This window comes from Megalops cyprinoides, chromosome 11, assembly GCF_013368585.1.
Source record: "Megalops cyprinoides isolate fMegCyp1 chromosome 11, fMegCyp1.pri, whole genome shotgun sequence".
NCBI classification, from domain to species: domain Eukaryota; kingdom Metazoa; phylum Chordata; class Actinopteri; order Elopiformes; family Megalopidae; genus Megalops; species Megalops cyprinoides.
In genome coordinates, this window is record NC_050593.1 from 33,209,409 (window position 1) to 33,228,402 (window position 18,994).

At 42.1% G+C, this 18,994-nt stretch overlaps 1 protein-coding gene across 1 annotated transcript in view; it reads right to left on the reverse strand.

Annotated features, from left to right (window-relative positions):
* Positions 1–440: 440 nt before the first annotated feature.
* Positions 441–18,994, reverse strand: part of LOC118785394 (potassium voltage-gated channel subfamily H member 7-like) — a 59,091-nt gene continuing 40,537 nt past the window's right edge. Inside the window, exons 7-16 of the mRNA XM_036540009.1 lie at positions 18,281–18,680; positions 17,395–17,594; positions 16,654–16,656; positions 14,856–15,108; positions 9,835–10,040; positions 8,913–8,994; positions 8,097–8,321; positions 4,681–4,837; positions 2,274–2,457; positions 441–753 (exon numbers count right to left, since the gene is read on the reverse strand). Of these exons, the coding sequence (XP_036395902.1) occupies positions 466–753; positions 2,274–2,457; positions 4,681–4,837; positions 8,097–8,321; positions 8,913–8,994; positions 9,835–10,040; positions 14,856–15,108; positions 16,654–16,656; positions 17,395–17,594; positions 18,281–18,680 (1,998 nt within the window). The 3' untranslated portion in view covers positions 441–465. The remainder of the gene's footprint in view (positions 754–2,273; positions 2,458–4,680; positions 4,838–8,096; positions 8,322–8,912; positions 8,995–9,834; positions 10,041–14,855; positions 15,109–16,653; positions 16,657–17,394; positions 17,595–18,280; positions 18,681–18,994) is intronic.

Below are 18,994 nucleotides of genomic sequence, written 5' to 3' on the forward strand. Positions count from 1 at the left end.
ATTTTTCAGACATTAGAAACTAGTCAAAAGAAAGCACACTGAAATACCTGGACGTTTGAATACTAATTTGTCTGCAGCAAAGTAAGCTTTGTGCTGTGCACAACCAAACAAAAAGTCCCCAAGACCTAAAACTCCTCTCCTCTGCAGACGTGCCAACACTTGATTGTCGGTGAAATCAGCTGTATTAACATGCAACAGAAAATCCCGACATGCATTTCTGTTCTGGAACAAGCATGTAAGGTGCCTTGTGTTGCAGGCAGTGTAGCCTGCATTATGTACACAATAAATACATATGTATATATGTATATTTTTACATAAGAAAATAAATAGATAGGGGAAAAAAAAATCTACAGTATTCATTTGCATATGACATCATATGCAAATACAGTCCTTCTAAACCCTGAGTCAAACTTCAGAGGATTTGCGGTGGACGTGTTCAGGCAAACAGTCAGCCATGGGGGAGGCCTATTTCCAGGGAAGACCAGGATCAGAAACCGGCCTGTGGAGTCCCAGCGTTTCTGCACTATTGAGGGAGGAAACTGAGAGGGAAGGGTGTCGCACTGGAAGTGGAAGGGATTTTGGCTGCTGCCTTGGAGGCGGAGGAGCCGACTGATCCCGATTTGGTCCGATTTGGGATAGTTCCAGGTCCTGTTCCAGCAAGGCTGTGACAATCCCCGCCGGATCCCTGCCCACATCCGTCAGGGATTCTTTGGATTTCTGTAGGGACTTTCCCAGGTCGAGGAATTCGGGACTCTGTGAAACGCACACACACGCACACACACACACACTTAGCCACTGGTCTTATTCTGTTCCGATGACCCTGAGACTTATTTGCGCTCCCCGAATGTCAGCATGCAGCGTCATCATAACTGAGCGTAAATGAAATGTATGAGATTATTTCACAGCTTCAAATGCCAATGAACGTTCACATTCTGGGTACATACCCCGAGCCACATTCAGGCCAACATAATGGGAGTTTCCATAGGAAGTTTTTAAATACATACATATCTGGTATATTATTATTATTATTACTATTATTATTATTATTATTAGTAGTAGTAGTGGTAGTAGTAGTAGTAGTATTGGTGTAAAGACTGGATAACCACTTCCCTGTCACATATAGTTAGGGTGAGAAGTGGAGTTTCTAAAGTATTTGGTCAGAGCAACTGTAGATGTGTATGTCAGTCTTTACAGTTAACTGAAACTTCACAGTACACATCCCTTTCAGCGTAGATAAATATATTATGAATAATTTATGTGTACATACTCAATGCTAATAAACTTTTAATGAGATTTCAAATTTTCAGCTTTTTTTTCATTGCCATAACAGAAGTCAAACTGTGATCTACATGTGTATCAACTGACCACCATTTGTAATGGGTCATAAAAGGGGTGTGTTGTGTAATTTAGTGATGTGATTGACACCAGCCATACCTTTGACAAAGGGGTAAGAACATTTTTTACTGTTATGAACATTTTTGTATTATTCCCCCTTCTCACCCATTTTAGCAGTTGCCAGCTAGGTATTTAAGCTTGTCACCAGTGCAATGACTGCTACTGAATCCACGTCAGACTGTGGGGTGAGGCATGTGCTACCCTCCAACACCCACACCCACCTCCCGCAACTGTTCTCACTGTTTTCATTAGCAGTCCCACAGTGCACCAGGAGGAAAAGGTTATCAGAGGAGAGGCGCATGCTCTTTACGCTGTCTGAGAAACTCACAGGAGCCCAGGGTGTTGAGAGAGGAGTGATCAGGGACCCTATCTGACCTTACGTGATACACAAGTAAGTACACAAATACATAAGCTATACAACCAAACATGCAATGAAAACTCATCTCCTCAGACTGTTCCTCACAGATGTTAGCAACCTGCAAGGTGTCCACTTGCATCTAAAATGACTTTGTCTTGCTGCCTGAGGTTATCCCTTGTTGTTTGTGGATGTTGCTTGCAGGTTCGATCCCCGCTGGGACACTGCTGCTGTACCCTTGGGCAAGGTACTTAACCCACAATTGCCTCAGTAAATATCCAGCTGTATAAATGGATAACATTGTAAAACAACTGTAACCTATGTAAGTCGCTTTGGATAAAAGTGTCTGCTAAATGAATAAATGTAAATGTAAATGTAAAATAATGGCCTTCCAAATCACTTTGGATAAAAGCGTCTGCTAAATGAATGAGTGTAAATGTAAATGTATAGTGTTTGGGTATTTGTTTTGGCAGTAATAAGCTAGCACTGGTTCTGCAGGTGGAGAGCTGAGTTGATGGGATACCTGCGCAGGCGTAGAGCTGTAGCTGCGGTCAGTGCCGACAGCAGACACTGGCTGGATCCTCACAGCAGATCTCTGGTACTCCGGGCTGGCTGTGACCGTGCTGTACGCCGGGGGGCCAAGCGTTGACTGCCTCTGCAGCAACTGCAGGATGGTTTGAATGTCCGATGTCACCTGGGACTCCAGCCTGGAAAAACAAATCCGAAGTTGCACAATCACTGATCAGCAAACGTCTTTGGAGTGTTAGAGTTTTATGATGCTCAGTTTGGATAATTCTTTTCTGTAAAATGAATAAATAAAAAAATACAAAATACAAAAAGGAAAATAAAATAAATCTGTGTTGGTCCGCAAATCAGTGGTGCCCTCTCTGTACACTAGGGGGAGCCTGTGCTTTAAAAATTCACAAAGCAGTCACTGGCCATGAAGAACAGACCTCAGTGGTTCTGGACATGCCTGTTTTTAATTCCCTAAAAAAAAGGAAAACAGGTTCTTAAAAATCAAATTATTTCTGTTACTTTACATAAAATAATAAAATTTGTTATACATCTTCAGTTTTTTGTTCACAAATGAGTCTGGGCATACAGACACATTAAGAACTTGCAAAACTTAATAATAATAAACAAAACATTACAGCCACTCTCACTAACTTCTTTGACCTTATGAAACAATTTGTTGGGCTTGAAACAAATAAAAAATTGTCTTATATGTGGTTCCAATAGGATCGTAAATATATGAAGTGACGTATATTATTCCATTAATTTATAGTGCATAATATATATGTCACACATATACTTCTAAAAGCTCATTCTTTAATAAAGTAAGTTTCTTAGATATAATATATTAGAAATGATGCCTGCTTTCATTTTTAACATTTTGCTAACATTACACCCTAACTGTTTCTGATAGAGCCACTTATTACAGACAATTATGATACATCTCTACATATTTTGTGGAAAAAAAAGTCAAATTGCTATAGACAAAAATACCAGTACTCAGACAAGCCTAATAAGTAAATACTGCACTTCTGAGTTACAGAAAACTAAACAGGTTGTAATCAAGAACAAGCACATGAACTAGAATGCCACATTTGTATTAGAAACATCTGCAAATGAAAGGACATGTGACCTATTCTACTTCAGGACTGCTGTTTTCTCACAATCTGTGGAGCTGGGGACACCAGGGAATGAACATTATTCAATATTTGGGAATCCAGTTTCAGAGTGCATTATCTAACGAGTAAGTTCTTTCCTGGTGTAAGTCATGGTGCATGTGTTCATTCTGTTACATAAAACATCCGCTCCTATTTCAGATCTAGTCTAGCATTGTCTGAGATGAATTCCCTCATGATTCACCTCCAAAAAACCCACCTGCAGACTGTGCACAGACACTAACAGAATAAAATGGTGTTACACAAAGTATGTTTCCTCTGTGTGAACAACAAGCACCCCTAAAGATAGACAGCATGTGTAAGAACGTGAAGAGACATTTGCCAAAAATACCCATGTCATCACTATGCGACAAGAAATAATGTCTTATCTCTCCAATCTCAAGTTCTTTCACATAAGTACATAAATAAATGCATGAGTCCACAAAATAAAGAAAAAAAATAACATGATTCCATTACTCATTTAATGGTGTGCATATTTGATGCAATATTTCTTATGTCTTTCTTAACTTCGATATACATGGAAATTACTGATATCTAAGCACCGCAGACAGGATGAAACTGTCATTAGCACTGCAGCTACCGGCAGAGCTAAAAAAAATCAGACACAAACAACCTGCTTTATGCCTTGAACATTAGCTACAGCATGACAGTGAAGCACAATACACCGGCAGTTATTACAGTGATGTTTTCCTATCTCTGGCTATTACTCCACAAATGAGGATAAATGGGGGGAGCAGGTTATGAGTGGATGGATCGGCACTAGCCCGCAGTCTCTCCCTGCAGAAATAAATAAGGAGGTCAGAGAGAGTACGCTCAGAGATGTGTCTGAGAGATGGAGAGATGGGGCACTGCTTATACAAGAAGCCACTATTGTCGTTTTTTTTCTCCCTGTGATCATTTCTGCTAAAAATACCACCTGCTTTCTGTCTGTTTCTTCAATCAGCAAGGCCAGGTTAGTCTGGCTTCACTGGGAAATACAGACCTGCTCTGATGCAGTGAAGCATGTTTCCTTAGGAACACGATATCCACAGTCTGAGGGTTGATTTGCAATAGAGCGCCATTAAAGTTCTACTTGACGTTGCATTCCCAGTTCCCCTTGACTGTCATTGAGTGTAAATTGTATTTATCGTCCTCCATCTTCCCCCTATGTTGTTTTAGCACCCATGCTCAAAGCCCCTCAGAATTCACCGCCAGCTGGCGAGGGTACTCGTAGAGCCGTCAGGGCGGATCGATGGCGCTCACCTGTTCAGATGCTCCTGAAGCTGGTCCAATCGGTGCTCCACTTCGCCGTACGTGATGTCGCTTTCCGTGTCGTCCACCACCTTCGTGACCCTGGAGAACGCTGACTCGCCCAGGACGTCCCTGCTCTTCCCGCGGGTCCACTCCTCCGAGCGCAGATCTGTCAGGGGCACACAGGTAAACACGCGTGTTTCCTGGCGCACAGGATGGCCGTGATTAATCATTCAAACACTAACCGCAAAAAATAGAGCACTATTAATCTCTCCCCCCTCACCGGCCGCTCTGTGCTGCCCCATTGTTGGTAATTCATCAGCTTTGTGTCACTGGGGGCCTCCTTTGCAAAGGGATGATAATGTCTGTGGTCCCATGCATGACCTGAATGGTCAGGCCAGCCGGGGTTATCTGTGGCAGACACCTGTGGAGACCGCTGATCAATGGGATTGATTTTGCTCTACGTCTTGATTGGTGAGCGCCGAGCCTTTTACAATGTTCAGCATTAATCCAGACTACAAACCAGTATCCGTGACATCATCGGCAGGGCATTTCTATCTGCTGCCTAGACCTTAATGTCTTTGAAGTACATCAAGGGATGAAGACGGTAAAGGAGCAGCCTTACTTCAGAAAGGCTGTTTTAATGTGGCCGGAGCCGCATAATGACTATAGCAGCGAGGAGCTCTTGGATATTAAAAATACGTCCTACTGAGAACATTATTGTAATTAAAATCATATAGGGCAAAATGACCCACTGCTATGTCAATCCATTTTCATGGCACCCTGATGAGTTCAAACGATGATTCCTGCTCTTTACTGCTCTCTATGTGATAAAGTATACACATACTACCCCATTAAATATTCCCGAAATTGTACAGCCAAATTAAAGGCCATTATCCCAGTTGGGCCACTGTTTTGCAGCTTTCCCTGTTGTATGGAATTACTCAGGAGAGAGTAATGAAGATACCCTCAGTAAAATGAAGATTACCTCAATAAATACATCTATATATTTACTGGATTGATTTGAAAAGCCTGACTGATTTGAAATGGTAATTGTAGTACGTACTTGCGAACTTTTACTGCACTAGATGTTCTGTAGTGATGAAATATTTTCTGTAATTACCTGCAGTGGTGTTAATAGCTACCTCACTCAGGGTAGCAAAAGGTAAGGTAAAGGTCAATTGAAGTAAAATGTTTATGTATTAACCTAAGTAGCCAGTGATTTGCAAGACACGTTGTCTAAATATCTTTTTTTTCTCTGAAAGCATAGGCAAATCAAAGAAATAATTGGTAGCTCAGGGTGTGTTTAACAGGGAAAGAACAGGACAATTCAGTTTAAACACAAAATAATATAAACAAAGGGAAATAACTTCCCTTAGTCAGGCTGAACAAAATTTTATTCTTCCAGAAAATTAAAAAGGCGGTGAATTGCTGCCACCTAGCAATAGCTATCCAGATATTTATTGTAATGTAAATCTGAAAGTGAAACAGTCATGTTGAATTAATTGTAGCATAATCTAATATTTTTCATTGAAAGAATACAGTTAAATTTTCAAAGGCACATAACAGCAAATCATGGGCGAAAAGTTGATAAGTAAGCGCTTCTGTGAAAAGTAAATTTATCATGGGAACCTATGAGGTCAAAGCCAGTGGAGTGGAGTAAAGAAAATCCATTCAGAGTGTTTGGAGGCTTTAGATTCTGAACGAAAAGGTTCATCTGTGTATACTGAAACTGGTGTGCAGACTGATTACGGCAAACCATAGTGACTGGATTCCATATTTTTGGGCCTCACCATAGAATTCTTCACAAAGAAAAGAAAAAAAAAAACATTACATATGTGACTTTGATTATTATGGGGGACACCTTCATCATATGGATTTAGTTGTCTTCCTGAAGAAACATGAACTTCCCAGGCTAGTAATATGTATCTTGTCATAATTCATTATTCACAAACATATATAAATATCTATATAGGATTTTGAGAATTCCGACATCCAGCAGCTAATGTACAAATAGGAAAACTGCTGAACACAGAATGTATGTTTCATACAGAATGTCATACCGGAGCAGAACAGTTTGTTCCAGAGTCGATGCATTCAGCGGGCACCGCGCGGCTTGTAGCGTGACATGGCGGCTAGGGCAGGATGCTATCTTTACAGGAGTCAAAGATCCTTCCCTGGCAGTCATCTCAGGACACCCTGCCCCCCTCATGTCACTGAGACATTAACATCCCTGCGAGGAGGATCTGGGACAGGGTGCACACATCAGGACTGAATTTGATGTGAACAGCAAAGCAGCAGATTTTCTCAAAGCCTCTATTAAGTGCTGTGCCGCGAGTTAAGCTTCTGAATGAGCTGGCTCCTGCAGAGGTCCCTCTCCCTGCTCTTTTCACAGTGTCACGGATGCAGTGTACACAGTTTTTTTTTTTTTTTAAATGCTTTTTCCCCTTTATGGAATTGCCAAGTGCACACCACGCTTGCCTCTCCACAAAAACCTCTGCACTTGTGCAGGAGCACTGAAGTGAGTGGGATGCACTCCTCTGATACTCCACTGGCACACAGCAAGTGGCTGTGTTTCAAACTACGATTCCCACAATGCACCAAAACGAAGCTGTCACTGATTGGAGGGTAGGTGCATCTCTACTCACATCGGCCAAACAACCGGCAAACACCTGAGGAGTTGCAGGGGTGCCTGAGAGCAGCGAGAAGAGAACGCCCTGCTGACATACCCACCCCTACCCAGGCAGAATCTACCAGTGCTGTGGGCTTCTGCCCATTATTGGCTGATAACATAGCTGGGATTGAACTAGCTGTAGGGTTCAACCTGCTGACAGCTGCCTTACTGACTGTGCCGCTTGGCAGCCATTGCACACCATTTCAGCAGTGGGCTGGATCTGACTGACACATTGTTTTTAGCTGCTAAGGTTAGCTATTAGTTTACTTTAGTGCCTTTTTATAGTCGGTGCTACCTAGACTAAAATAACCCATAGACGTCTGACCTTTAACTAGGTATTAGAGAATATATATGACAATTAAATCCAGTCCTTTCTGTTACCAAATCATGTAATACAAGAAGCAGCAGAGGAGGGCAATCAGATGAGGATTGACTTGATCATCCTAAAAGGATGTTTACAGCTGTGTTTTTCTTTCCTTCCACATAATGATCTAATCCCCCTCTGGACTCGTAAGAGGTGCCCCGTCTAGTTCCTGTGGGCCTGCAGCTCAGAAAGCCTTTCCAGCAAGCTGGAAATTACCAACAATTCAATCAGTATGAAAAGTGGTTCTAATGGTTTAAAAAAGACCATGTTTATATCAAACAAGAGAAATGGACACTCTGCCAAAACAAAAGCCTGACCCTCCGGGACCAGAGGTGCCAGCTTTATGTGATTTGGGACAGCCTGTGTGCATATTAAAATCAGATACGATACCTCTAGAGGATGGACTCCCCCCAAAGCTGTCTCTGGTCAGGACGTCCAGGGGGTCACTGAAATCCAGTTCCTGCGAGTGGTCCTGCACCGAGGGGTAACCCAGGATCCCCGATCCCAGAAGCCTCTGCTCCTCCAGGGAGTCCTTCCCATCCTCCGACCCGATCTTCTCCTTCTCTGTGTCGCTTTCAGGCACCTTGTTATTTCCCCCTGTGGAATGATTATCAGCTGGTGTTGGGAGAACACTCAGTTCACAGGCACAGAGCGCTCCGCCTTCCTCCGGGAGGGAGGCACTCAGAGAAAATAACAAACAGTAAAGTCAATCCAGTCAGTGGAATCATTCTGACGCCTCTGTCCTCACTGGGGGGTACAAAATGTAGACAAATGGGACAGTGCTTCCCAGCATGCACCTGAGACCAAGTAATCCCTTATATGTCCACCCCTCACAAAGCCTGCAAGTTCATTAGCGATATTTAATATATGTGTCTCCACGGAAATACTTCGTCTACATGCAGTACTGCACTGCCTGCATTGTGAAATACAGAAGTAAGCACTGATTATGGGAGTCTGACCTGCGGGTTTCGAGATCAGATAAGGAGATAAGGTTTCCCCTCAAGTCTATTTAGATGAGTTTGACTTCCTCTCAATGAGCCCACTTATCTGGAGTAATGTTTGTATCACTGTTGTTTAACAGGACCACTGACAACAATGTCAATGCCAACACAAATATGTGATTTAACACTGAGTCAATACACCCCCCCACCCCTATTACTGAACAATTTATCAGTGTAGTGTGTGAAGGGAGGCATTGTGACCTACCATCACATAGTTTTCTTTTAAAAGAAATCTTCCTTCTGCTTTTCTCCTCTCCATCCGAATCGCTGACTTGCAAATAACTTGCCTGCAGAAGAACAAAACTCCATCACCGTCACATGCCCACCTAATACAGAAGACTTGCTAGCACTTGCTCATTGCCTAATTCTAATTATGCATTACGATGCGAGCAGATATATGTCCTGGATGCGGTGATTCTTTTAATCCACGCAATTCCACTCTCATTTGCTACGGTAAACCGAATGCACTGAGACTGCACGGATTGGCTCAGAGCACTCTCAGTTCCACTGTCTTCTTTAGACTACATGGCACATACCAATAATATCCACGTTTCACCTTTGGACTCATTCAGGATTACAGTCCCCTTGTCCAGGACAAACCACTGCATCTATGGTAATGCATTGGATTACTACTGCATGCCTGACATTACATGAACTAACAGATGGGCAGACATGCACATGGGAAATACATGGAGTGAATCACTGGGATACATTTAGCCATTACAGTCCAGATTAAGATGCATTCCGTTGATGGCATTTGGAATGTACAGCTTTGTTTCATTAATGTCTGTATTTATTTAATCATTTGTTGATGTGTTTGTTGGTTTGGGAGACAGGACAGTGTAGCATAATGGTAAGAAGCAGGATGTGTAACTGATATGTTACTGGTTCAATTCTCCACTGGGGCACTGCTGTTGTACCCTTGGGCAGGGTACTTAACCCAGAGTTGCCTCGGTAACTGTCCAGCTGTATCAATTGATAAAATTGCAACCTATGTAAGTTGCTAAGATAAGAGTGTCTGCTAAATGACAATAATGTAATGTAGTGTAGGACAGTCGCTCTAGTGTTGTTGTAAAACTCCCAATATTGATCTGGAATACAGCAAACATATATTGGTGAAGCTTTACCTTGGCATCCTCATCTCTGAGGTTGAAGGTGAGCTCCAGGTTGGTGAGGAAGTAGTCGGCAAACTCTGGGTACATGTCTAGCACCTCCAACAGCTCCTCCCTGTGGATGGTGTGCAGATCGCAGTAGCTCAGGGCTCGGACGTCAGCATTGGACTTCCCAGGCTTAGCGTAGAGGTGGATCATTTCTCCAAAGATGTCGTTCTTCCCTGGAGGAGACAAGAGGAGTTCAGACGCATTCTGGTCCTCTCAAACAGCATATCATTACCGGTGTGGTTTTCATTATGAGAATTATCACGTCTAGCCTTGTTCCCCATGACGATTATTAACAGTGATCTAATTTGTGGCGATTGATATCAGCAATGATCCGGTCCTCTGTGAGCATTATCAGAAATGATCTGGTTCTGTGTGAGCAAGGACAAGTAATTATCTGGTTCATTCTGAACACTAACAGTGATGATCCAGTTCTTTTCCAGTATTGCACATGTAGCTCTAGTTCTCTCTAGCCCCATTTCCATTATAAGAACTCGAACCAGGGAGGAAGTAGAACCACAAAAGTTGTAGAAAAAAGCTAGCAGAGTTCCTGTTTGTGTTTCCATTACATTTCATTTCCGAGGGCTGGTTCCACCCAAATCAAGTCTCTCTGAAAAGATGTCAGAAAACATACTGGTACACCATTCAGAACAGGAAACAGTCTTGGGGAAATATTTGCTGCTAACAGTATGAGATATTTACCTTTCATTTTATCAAAGCTGAGGCAGATAAAACGTGTCCTCATTGCTTCCTACACTACAATCATAAATCTGCTGTTCCACAGAAAGATCACTATGCTCCTAGCCCACTATGCCCATTGCTTAGTATAGACGCCATCAGTCTAGCCTCCGCCAGAAGTGTTTAAACACTTTGCATGTCCAAGCAGTGATATTATTACCATTGATGCTCTGGCTAAGCTGAACACCATGTAAGCAGTTATTTTTTCCATGGTACGCATTTGTTCACCACCGTTTGGCAGAAATAGCATGCTCATTTTGGTAAGTGAAGGAAATTTAATCAGTAGGAGTGGGGCCTGCACAGTGTCTGCAGCTACAGCAAGCAAGAGCAAACATCAGAACAGAGCTGAGATTCTAGAAAGCTATAAACACCTGTTTTATCTGCCTGATGAAGTTGTAGAAGATTCATAAGTCAATATAAAATAGGTACTTCTTCACACACAGCTGTTTGCCATTTTAGTATTGACCAGTAGGTTTACAGCCATCTTTTTAGTGAAGCTCAATACCCATCATAGCTGTCTCACACCGACCGTGACTCCTGACAGAAAGAGTTTTCCCAGCAGAGAAGCGATCTATGAGTATTATCAGTATAGGTTTGTTTCTCTGTGTATTATCAGTTCAGATCTGGTTCTGTACATGAGTATAATCAGTGCAGATCTGGGTCTATCTGTTAGTATTGTCAGGACAGATCTGGTTATCACTCACTGTCTCTAGTATTGTTATTGACGATGTTGGTGTGGCACGGGGTCCGTAGCTACAGAATGCTGCAAGTTTGACTTCTACTGTATGCTGTATGGGCTAGTGGCTACTACTGCTGTACCCTTGGGTGAGGAAATTAACTCACATTCACCTCAGTAAATATCCAGCTGTATAAAATAGATAACATTGCAATTAATGTAATTGATGTAAATTGCTCTGGATAGGAGTGTCTGCTAAATGCCAATAATGTAACGCTGTATTACAGTTAATGTACAGCTTTGTACTGAATGTCATGTAAATATATACATACCAGTTATAAATTCATGGCATTTGTGGATGTGTTTGCTGAGCAAATACCTATACACTAATAATAATCAGCAGAGGTCTACTTCCCTGACCACAGTAACAGTACTGGTATGGTTCTCATCCTTTGATCCATTATTTAATAGAAATATCTGCCAAGACAAACACTCTTTTATGTGAAGTAAAAAAGAAAAACCTGCATGAGCTTGGTGTTTGACATGCTTAACTCAATTCACTTCAAAAGGAATACAGAATAATTTTGAGGAATAAATTATAGATTATATCACGGTGCCCTCCTAAACATAAAGGTACAAAAAAAAAAAAAGAAAAAAAAAAAACATTTGCCTTCAACTGGAGGTCTATATAGTCTACAGTCTCAAAGCCTCTGGAACATCTAAAGAGGCCCGGTTCTAGGTTAGTGTAAATGTCAAGCCCTGCCTGGCATTTTCATTTGAATGAGATGAGAAAGGTTAGGCTGCTGTGTGGCGGGGAGTGACCTATATGGGGTGACCACATGGCTCTCTCTCCCTCTTTGTCTCCTGTGTGTCACAGCTGCAGACACCTGCTATAACGTCACTCAGCGCCTCACAGATAAGGCCTGGTGTGTATGTGTGCCAGCAAGCTGTAATCCTGCCTTCGGTATCACACACAATGCAGGACAGGTGTGGATCACTGCTGTCCTAGGATCGGAGAGGATATTGGATATTGGATATTGGTATATATAGGATATGGATGCAGTTCTAAAGCACACACAGGCACACAGGTATCACATGCATGTATGTATAAATTCACAAACAGATACACAGATGCACACACACACATACACACACACACGCACGCATGTGTACGCACGCAAGCACACACGCACACACACACACACACACACACACACACACACGCACACACACGCTCGCGCACACACACACACTTTTTTACTGCACCTCATATTTAGACAAGGTGTAATAACACCACATTAACAATTATTTTCGATTACAACTCTCCTAAGGTCATATTTAAAAAATACATTTCCATTACGGCTCATGAGTACAAAAAACATCGGATCAGCAGTTCTGTAACTTTGCGGAGCGATTCCTCTGCTTTGCCGTGTGAGGTTGTGCTTGCAGTCTGCATTTTGGGTCTTCGCCCTTATTGTGTCGATGGCTCTGCTGTGGCCCATCCGTTGTTTTGAAATATGGGCCGTTTAAATAAGGCTTAGCCTGTTACACCTGCTTGGTGCTCGCCGTGTGATTTGCAGAGGAGAGGGACTCCTTAATTAGATCCCGCAGCTGGTAGTGTACCACAGAGCAGTGACCGTGTACTTCTCTCAGATTCATTGTGGAAATGAACTAACACAATGAATGATTCAGTAAGTCTCCTCCCTCTTCTTTTTTTTCCCAGTACTCTCACTTGCTTACTTTGTCACTTTGCCGGGCTATTTGCTAGCTAAGGCACAGACGCCAAAACCTTTCATAAGGAACCTGACAGATAGAAATGTCACCAATCCCATTAGATCTATGAGGACATAATGCTCTTAAGTGCAGGGCAATTTTGTCATTTCTTTACTCTACCCTGTACCCCTGGAAAAGGAAAAGGAAGTATGTGCACTCATATGTGAGTTGAAATGTGAGTTGTCCAAAAAAATCTCATTTGGTGACATCAAACCTCAGAAAAAGTTTCACAAAAGACACCTACAATTTCCTGTCAATAAAAAAAAAATTAAATAATTTAAATACTGCAGACCGCACATTTTTAAAAGAAAGAGTAAGATGCCCCACAAAGAACCAGTGAAGGTGATTATATTCTAATATGCTGTATGACTTTCATTTCACAAAGATGCAATCTGTGTATCACACAGCAGTATATCAGTTTTTGCCGTGAGAGAAGATTGCTCTTCATTTAGATACTTTCCTAGACCTTCTATGACAATGTTGGGCCAATGAGAGAGTTTTTTTAGTGAAAAAGTCACTGTATATTGCTTTCATATTCCATCTCTGCGTAGTAGCAAACATTTAGAACATCTTTTGAAAAAGCAGGCCTCTGCAAGTCTCCTTTGGATAATTTCACTTAGACCAGCAAATAATAATTCTTACAAAATGTTCTTGGACAAAAGTCACATTCAAACATATGCATAGGGCATAGAGAGAAATATAATCCCAAAAGAAATGAGGATTCATGAAGGAAATTGCCTCTAAATGCATTGACATCAGAAGAACACTATTTACCCTACATAAACACAAACTAATCTCAATCAGCATCTTTCTACCCACACACATATTACCTGAATTTGCTCGATTATGACAGCTTTTTCATTAAATTACATTACATTACATTCATTTAGCAGACATTCTTATCCAAAGCAACTTCGAGCACCAAAGAAAATAAGTATATCCATTCTAGTTGAATGAGTAACGGTGTCAGACCAGACTAACAACACTCCCAGACCAGTGAGTGTGAGCATAACACTATTCAAGCCCTACCACTAGTTAAGTTGTGAAACTTGACTAGACAAGGGAAGCCAAGTATACTACCATACATCAATCACTAGATCACAGAATCCAAAACACATTGTGATACTGCATGTAAAATAAACAGCAAGTAATACATGCAGCAGGTGTTAGGGGGTGGGGACTGAGGTGGAACCGAGTTGCAGTATTCATTGCTTTAAAACAAAATGCACATAGTTCAGCTCTTGAGTGCTTGAGAGCCAGTGTTATTGAATCAGTTTCATTTAAGACCTTTGTGGTAACATGTTGCTACTATACATGCATATTACTACCACACATCCCACAGTGGAATGCGTTAAAACCTATGCCATTTTTACACATCATCAGTCCTACATCACATTACATTATTGGCATTCGGTAGATGTTCTTATCCAGAGCACCTTACATCAATAACAGGTTTTTATAATGTTATGCATTTACACAGCTGCATACTTAACTGAGGCAATTGTGTGTTAAGCACCGTGCCCAAGGGTACGGCAGCAGCGCCCCCGTGGAGAGTCAAACCGACAACCTTTCGGTTATGAGTTCTGCTTTGCTACGCTGCCACCCCATACAGCATACATTAGAAGTATTCTGCAGCATTTTGGAGCTATGGACCCAGTGCCACGCCAAACACCCTCAATAACAATATTAGAGAGAGACAGAAATAAGCAGATCTGCTCTGCCCTGATAATACTGCTCCCTAACCACTATACTACACTTCTGACCCATCCTACACAGGGATATGGTTAGTAGATCTCGAGCTTACCCAGGATAGCTACCACAATGTCGTCCTTCAGGATCTCGATGGATCCCCGGGACAGGAAGTAGAGGGCGGTGAGGACGTCCCCGCAGTGGACCAGCGTGTCCCCGGGAGGGGCGTGGGTCGTCTTAAACCTTATGGCCAGGGCGCGGAGGCACCCCTTGGTGGCTCCTCGGAATGCTTTGCAGTTCTCCAGCAGGTTCTGATTGAGGTGCAGGCAGATATCAGCCTGCAGGCACTCTGGAAAGCCCTTTAAGACCTAGATACACCATGGACAAAGCAGAGGAGAAACTGATCAAAAGCAATGTTAATGTGAAGCAGAGATCGACTGATTTAATTCAACAGGTGTTGTTTTCTGTGCAGCTGCTGAAAATGTACACAAGTACTTAAATGACTGAAGAGTTCAACCTCACCAAAATTGTATGCACAAAATGAGTGAAAAATACATACCACAGTGAATAACATACCATGACAAATTGTATGGCTGGAATACCACATTCCATGTTGTTGCTCTCATTTAAAGTTTACTTCATTGAATTTTTTAATATAGATTGCACAATATACTCCATGAACTTCTAAATGACTTAAATATTAATTTTACACTGTTTTCAAAATAGAAGAAATACCTAGACTCCCACAGTAAATGACTAAGGTAATCTTATCAGAATATTCAGCAAAATTAATATTGTGTCTAAAGTGATCTTGGGTGATGACATCACACATGAACACACATACTTTTCATGCAAAAGAAATCCTGTGCGGGCACATGCAAGTCACACCGTGGCAGTGTGTACAGTACATTACTGACTGCTCAAAATCCTATACTAATGAAAAACTATCATGCAAGGGTTTGGAGCTTCTGCACAGACACACACAGAAAGTAGACACAAGGGTGCAAATTAAAGAAGGGCGCTACTACTGCACATGCGCACATTACTGACAGCTAAAAACGGCATGCTAACGGCAATCCGACATGCAAGACTTTGAGGATTCCACTAGGACGCACAGAGCATCAGCAGCGGTTCCACTGCTGTGCATATTCCTTTTGTTTTTTTTTTTTTTTTTGTGGATGTGCATTTTGTAAGAAGCACATGCTGTACAAGCGTGGCTTGTAGAGTTCACGACCTCACCCAGACTGCCTCCAAGAAGCATGAGTGTTCATGCGTTATTTTTCCATATCTCTCCCCCTGAATTCAGTGCATGTTTTGCAGCCTTGTTACAGCTTTGATACCGCGCCCTCACTGCGGAAGTTTGCATCTTGCTTCCCCATCACCCTGAACCGCACTAAATCGCTTCATTATCGTGAACGAAAAGTGTTGACTGGTGCAGGAAGTCACAGGAATGAGGTGAGAGGAGAGACATTTTTATGCAGGTATTTAATCACAACTAGTTTTTTTTCCTGTTTTCTTTATTTCCCACGTTTAGGCTGCAAATGTCAATTTCTTGCAAGGGTTCTCCTGAAAATGAGTACAGGCATCAGCGCATGATGAGGTGCACCTCCGTGTGCGATATGACGGTTTATTTAAATCATGAAATAATTTTAAACCGTTACAAGGAAACTGAATGATGCCGCCATCATTTTACTCCATGCTTGCACAGGGACTTATATACAATAAGAAACTGTTTTGCTCCCTAATTGAATTTCCCTTTGCATCCTGTATGTTATTTATGCCTGAGAGAAGCTCAAGTGACTGCCCTTATAAACTCATTGGCAGTTAATGGAGAAGCTCGGAGAGCAGACAAAATTCCCTCAGGCTGTAATCTTGTATAAAACTGGTAATCAGTTTTATTTCCACATAAGTACCTCCTGCTCTTACCAGTGTGGTGAAGTCATCCCAGTCGGCATGAGGCAGACATGAAAAAGACAAGTGCATTATAAGCAATTGAATAAAACCATAAGGGAATGAATCTGACCTAGGGGGCTAGTCATACTGTCATATTGAGCACATTTGCCATGATGAGCATAAGATACAATCACTGTAATGCATTGTTTGGTTGTTTCTACTTGAAAATAATACAGCAACAGTCAAAAGCTTGGAGACACCTAGTAGTAGAAGGGTTTTTTTCTTACTTTTACTATTTCCCACGTTTTAGAATAATAGTAAAGACATCAGATCTATGAAATAATACAAATGGAATTATGCAGTAACCAAGAAGTGTTAAACAAATCTAAACTCTTTATATTTATACTTCAACACAGCCAAAAATATTTTTTTAACTTAATTTGTACACAGAAATCAACTTCACTATTTATATTTGTCTAACACACAAATTTCCAGCATTTAAGCACAAGTCTTTAGACAAGAATGTTTTTGAATGCATGTTTCCCATTATCTTCATCAGGTGTGTCCAAACTTTTGACTGGTACTGGACATCAAAGTGGTACGTATGATATGATGCTTAGGTAAGCAAATACAGCGAACACGTTAAAGGAAAATGCATGTAGTGGAACACAGAGGTAGAAGGTCATCAGGATCTGTCTTTTTTAAAGGCTTTGAAGGTCAGGGTGGCTGGTATTTAAGTGTAAGGTATTTAAGGCTCGTACCATGTTCATGTCGATGCCATTGGTGTAGGTCCAGGCGTGCTGGAAGTACTCCTCCAGCCTCTGCCGCAGGGGGTTGGGGATCTGGTGGAAGCGGATGAACTCCTTCACCCTCAGCATCTGCATGTGGTACCTGGCCGTGCCGGAGTACAGCCGCTGGATGATGGCCGACACGTTGCCGAAGATGCTGGCGTACATGAGGGCTACAGAGAGGGGAGTTGAAAGGAGCCCGCATGTGAAATCTGAACAGTCTCCATTTTCACACTGACTGCTCATTCCTGTTGTAATCTAGACATAACTACACGATCACACTCAATGTGCTGGCATTGGGATGAAAGTTACATACTTTAGCTAGAATGCAGAAAAGGCTGCTTCCAACTTGCCATAATTAACATTAGTATTAGAGATTCATGGACTGTGCTTTGCGCAGTGTTGATATAGTCCTTATCACCAGCCATCCCTGTAGGTTTGGTTTATATTGACTGATGTAGTGGTGTTAATGCATGTAGATACTTAATTATAACATAAGAATTTGCACACATCTAGTACCTTGTTGTATATTGCTGCATTTTGGGGATGCTTTAATTTGCAGCACCCCTCAAATGTTTGGCACTTCCTTTAGTCACAGCTAGGTGTCATGGCATTGTCTACTTGACCCTATTAATTTTAGTATTGTCAGTTTTATTATCTGCCTGTCACAAGTTATAACCTTGCTCTATGAGTGATGCTTGGCTGCAGAACATAAATAAAACTTAAGCTGACCTACTGATGTATTCAACACTGCTACAGCATGCAGAGAAAATATTCTTGTGCAGAGTATATTAAAGTTTGTGTGTGCCAAGGTAAAATGAAATCCTCCTGGGAGACAGCAGCAGGTAAGCAGACTCACAGCCGATCAGCATGACGCAGATGGAGAAGATCTTCTCGGAGTTGGTGTTGGGCGAGACGTTGCCGAAGCCAACGCTGGTCAGGCTGCTGAAGGTGAAGTAGAGCGCCGTGACGTACTTGTCCTTGATGGAGGGTCCCGAGGACGGGTCGCTGTGGTTGTACCGCTTGCCGATGGACACACCCAGGTTGTCCAGCCAGCCGATCTTGGGCTCCAGGTAGGGCTTCTCCACGTTGCCGATGGCGTACCATATGCAGGCCAGCCAGTGGGCGATGAGGGCGAAGATGCACATGAGCAGCATCAGCACGGCGGCGCCGTACTCCGAGTATCGGTCTAGCTTCCTTGCCACGCGGACCAATCGCAGCAGCCTGGCTGTCTTCAGCAGCCCAATCAGAGTGGTTGTCTGGCAACACCAGAAACGGGAACATCCAATCAGCTATCACATACTGATGTAGGGGTGGTCTGATCAATCAATTTTTCATGGCCATATGCTGGAAAATGGCTACATCTTGCATAACAATATGACAAGTAAAGGAAAATGCATAGAATTATGCCTAAGAGAAAAAATAAATCAAATCCCAACATAACATAAAGGAGAAATGCTTTGCAGCATTTCCTGAAAGCTCATTTCCCAACCACAGTATTCTTGGCAAGACTGTCTATTAAAGTCATTATTACAATGTGATTGTTCGGTATCCCACTGATGTGTCCACTCAT